General features: G+C 37.9%; 1 protein-coding gene across 1 annotated transcript in view; it reads left to right on the top strand.

Annotated features, from left to right (window-relative positions):
- The window catches only part of HELRODRAFT_174446 (hypothetical protein), a gene marked incomplete at both ends in the record, with an annotated part of 3,099 nt that overhangs the window by 75 nt on the left and 524 nt on the right, over positions 1 to 2,500 (top strand). Inside the window, 3 exons of the mRNA XM_009021901.1 lie at positions 1 to 9; positions 613 to 882; positions 2,366 to 2,481. The exon at positions 1 to 9 is cut by the window's left edge and continues 75 nt beyond it. Coding sequence (XP_009020149.1) covers positions 1 to 9; positions 613 to 882; positions 2,366 to 2,481 — 395 coding nt within the window. The remainder of the gene's footprint in view (positions 10 to 612; positions 883 to 2,365; positions 2,482 to 2,500) is intronic.

The following is a 2,500-nucleotide window of genomic DNA, read 5'->3' as shown; positions in this document are numbered from 1 at the left end:
TTAATTATGGTCAGCGATGATGATGATGATGGTAGTGATGATGATGATGGCAAAGATGTTGGGTGACCACAATGATGGTGATGATGAATAGAGCAGTTTTAACGACGTAATACGCATCATCATGTGATGGTGAACGCTGATGAAACCGATGATGCTTTAAATGTCTTACAAACACTAATAATGAAGTTTCGAAAATAAAATCTATTGTGTTGAGATGATGATATTGATAATGATGATGATGAGTGAAGTAGTAAAGCATGATGACGATAACGACGATGATGATGATGATGATGATGATGATGGTGGTGGTGATGATGACGATGATGATGATGACGATGATGATGATGATGATGATGATGATGATGGTGGTGGTGATGATGACGATGATGATGATGACGATGATGATGATGATGATGATGATGATGATGAATTGGGTGATGAAGATATTAATGAATTTTTGGCGACGATGACGATGATGTGGGAAGCAATGACTTCAACCGTGACGATGATGACGACGACGATGATGAAGATGATGAAGAGGAATATGATGATGAAGAGGAAGACGATAATGAAGAGGAAGAGGAAGATGAAGATGATGAAGATGATGAATAGGAAGACGATGATGAAGAGGAAGAGGAAGACGATGATGAAAATGATGAAGAGGAAGACGATGATGAAGAGGAAGAGGAAGATGATGATGAAGAGGAAGAGGAAGACGATGATGAAAATGATGAAGAGGAAGACGATGATGAAGTGGAAGACGATGATGAAGAGGAAGAGAAAGACGATGATGAAAATGATGAAGAGGAAGACGATGATGAAGAGGAAAACGATGATGCATTGTCCGAGCAGGCTTGCCTGTTATTACGTTGGCACATGCATGTATGCAGTTATGCCTTCGACAAATATTGCATTATTGCATTATTCCGAAAGCACACACAATCTATATTTTCACATACATTCATACACACATACATACAAATATATATATATACGTATATGTGTGTGAGCGTGTGTTTGTGTGTGTGTCTTCAGTGTGTTCGTTTGACTGTCCGTAAATGCGATCAACTAGATATTTTCAAATTTTAATGAAATTCTATGCCACTTTTTTGGTGTGTCGTTCATTCATTTATTCTCTTATTTCGCAAAATATTTTATTAACGCCTTCAGCCATTCATCCATCCATCCATCCATTCATCCATCCATCCACCCATTCATCCACCCATTCATCCACCCATTCATCCACCCATTCATTCAACTCAAATATATTTTTATTGATTAACCATTTGCAAGTTTTTGCAATTAAAAATTTAAATCCATCAATATCTGTAATAATAAAACCTTAACGAGCACAGCTGTTTCAAACAAACACATATTTTATGAATTCGTTTGAATGATAACATTTTATGAAATGAATTTGATCAGGAGAGAGGAAGAAAAGTGCAAAGAGGAAGAAAGAAAGAGTGGGAGAAAGAGAGAGAGAGAGAGAATGAATGAAAGAACAAATGGATAATAATTACATAAAAATGCAGATAGATGGAATGGCTCACAGGATGATGTTGTTTATCTAATTTATTAGATTTTGATTCTCCGGCTCACGTGACTTTTCCAGCTTCGAATGTCTTTAACAGGGATGTTCATTAACGTTTTACCGCTGTTGTTGGCCACAAATTGATTGCTCTTTATGAAGCTAGTTATCACGCGTGTGTTTCGGTGAGTATGTCTGTATGTGTGTGTGTGGTGTGTTTGTGTGTGTTTTTGTGAGTCTGAGTGTATGTGTGTGTGTGTGTGTGTGGTATGTGTGTTTCGGGGAGTCTGTCTGTATGTGTGTGTGTGGTGTATTTGTGTGTGTTTTTGTGAGTCTGTGTGTGTGCGTGTGTGGTATGTGTGTTTTGGTGAGTCTGTCTGAATGTGTGTGTGTGGTGTGTTTGTGTGTGTTTTTGTGAGTCTGTGTGTGTGTATGTGTGTGTGGTATGTGTGTTTCGGTGAGTCTGTCTGTATATGTGTGTGTGGTGTGTGTGTTATTGTGAGTCTGTGTGTATGTGTGTGTGTGTGTGTGTGTGTGTGTGTGTGTGGTATGTGTGTTTCGGTGAGTCTGTATGTGCTCGCGTGTGTGTATATGTGCTTGTTTGTGTATGTAAATATATTTGTGTGTGCGTGTGCGCGTTTGCGTGTGTATGTGGTTTAGTTATGTTGAGTGGCCGTTTTTTTATTAGTAGCATGACATTTTTTTTAATGTTACCATTGTTCCTTGATTATCATCATCTTCTTCATCATCATCGTCTTCATCATCACCATCCTTACTTTTATCATCATCATTCCATGGCATCATCATCGCTTTTATAATCATCATCACTACTGTCAGACATTTTTGTCGGCATCAAAATTTTTGGATCAATATTATCCCTTTTTTGATAACTTCAATATTTTCTTTCAAAGNGCTTGGACAACCACTGTATACGTTTGCGACAACAAAGCAAGGTGAGTTGTATTGAGACGA

The sequence above is a fragment of the Helobdella robusta genome (assembly GCF_000326865.2).
Source record: "Helobdella robusta unplaced genomic scaffold HELROscaffold_30, whole genome shotgun sequence".
NCBI classification, from domain to species: domain Eukaryota; kingdom Metazoa; phylum Annelida; class Clitellata; order Rhynchobdellida; family Glossiphoniidae; genus Helobdella; species Helobdella robusta.
The sequence above is the reverse complement of the archived record's forward strand: the minus strand, read 5'-3'. Positions and strand labels throughout refer to the sequence as shown.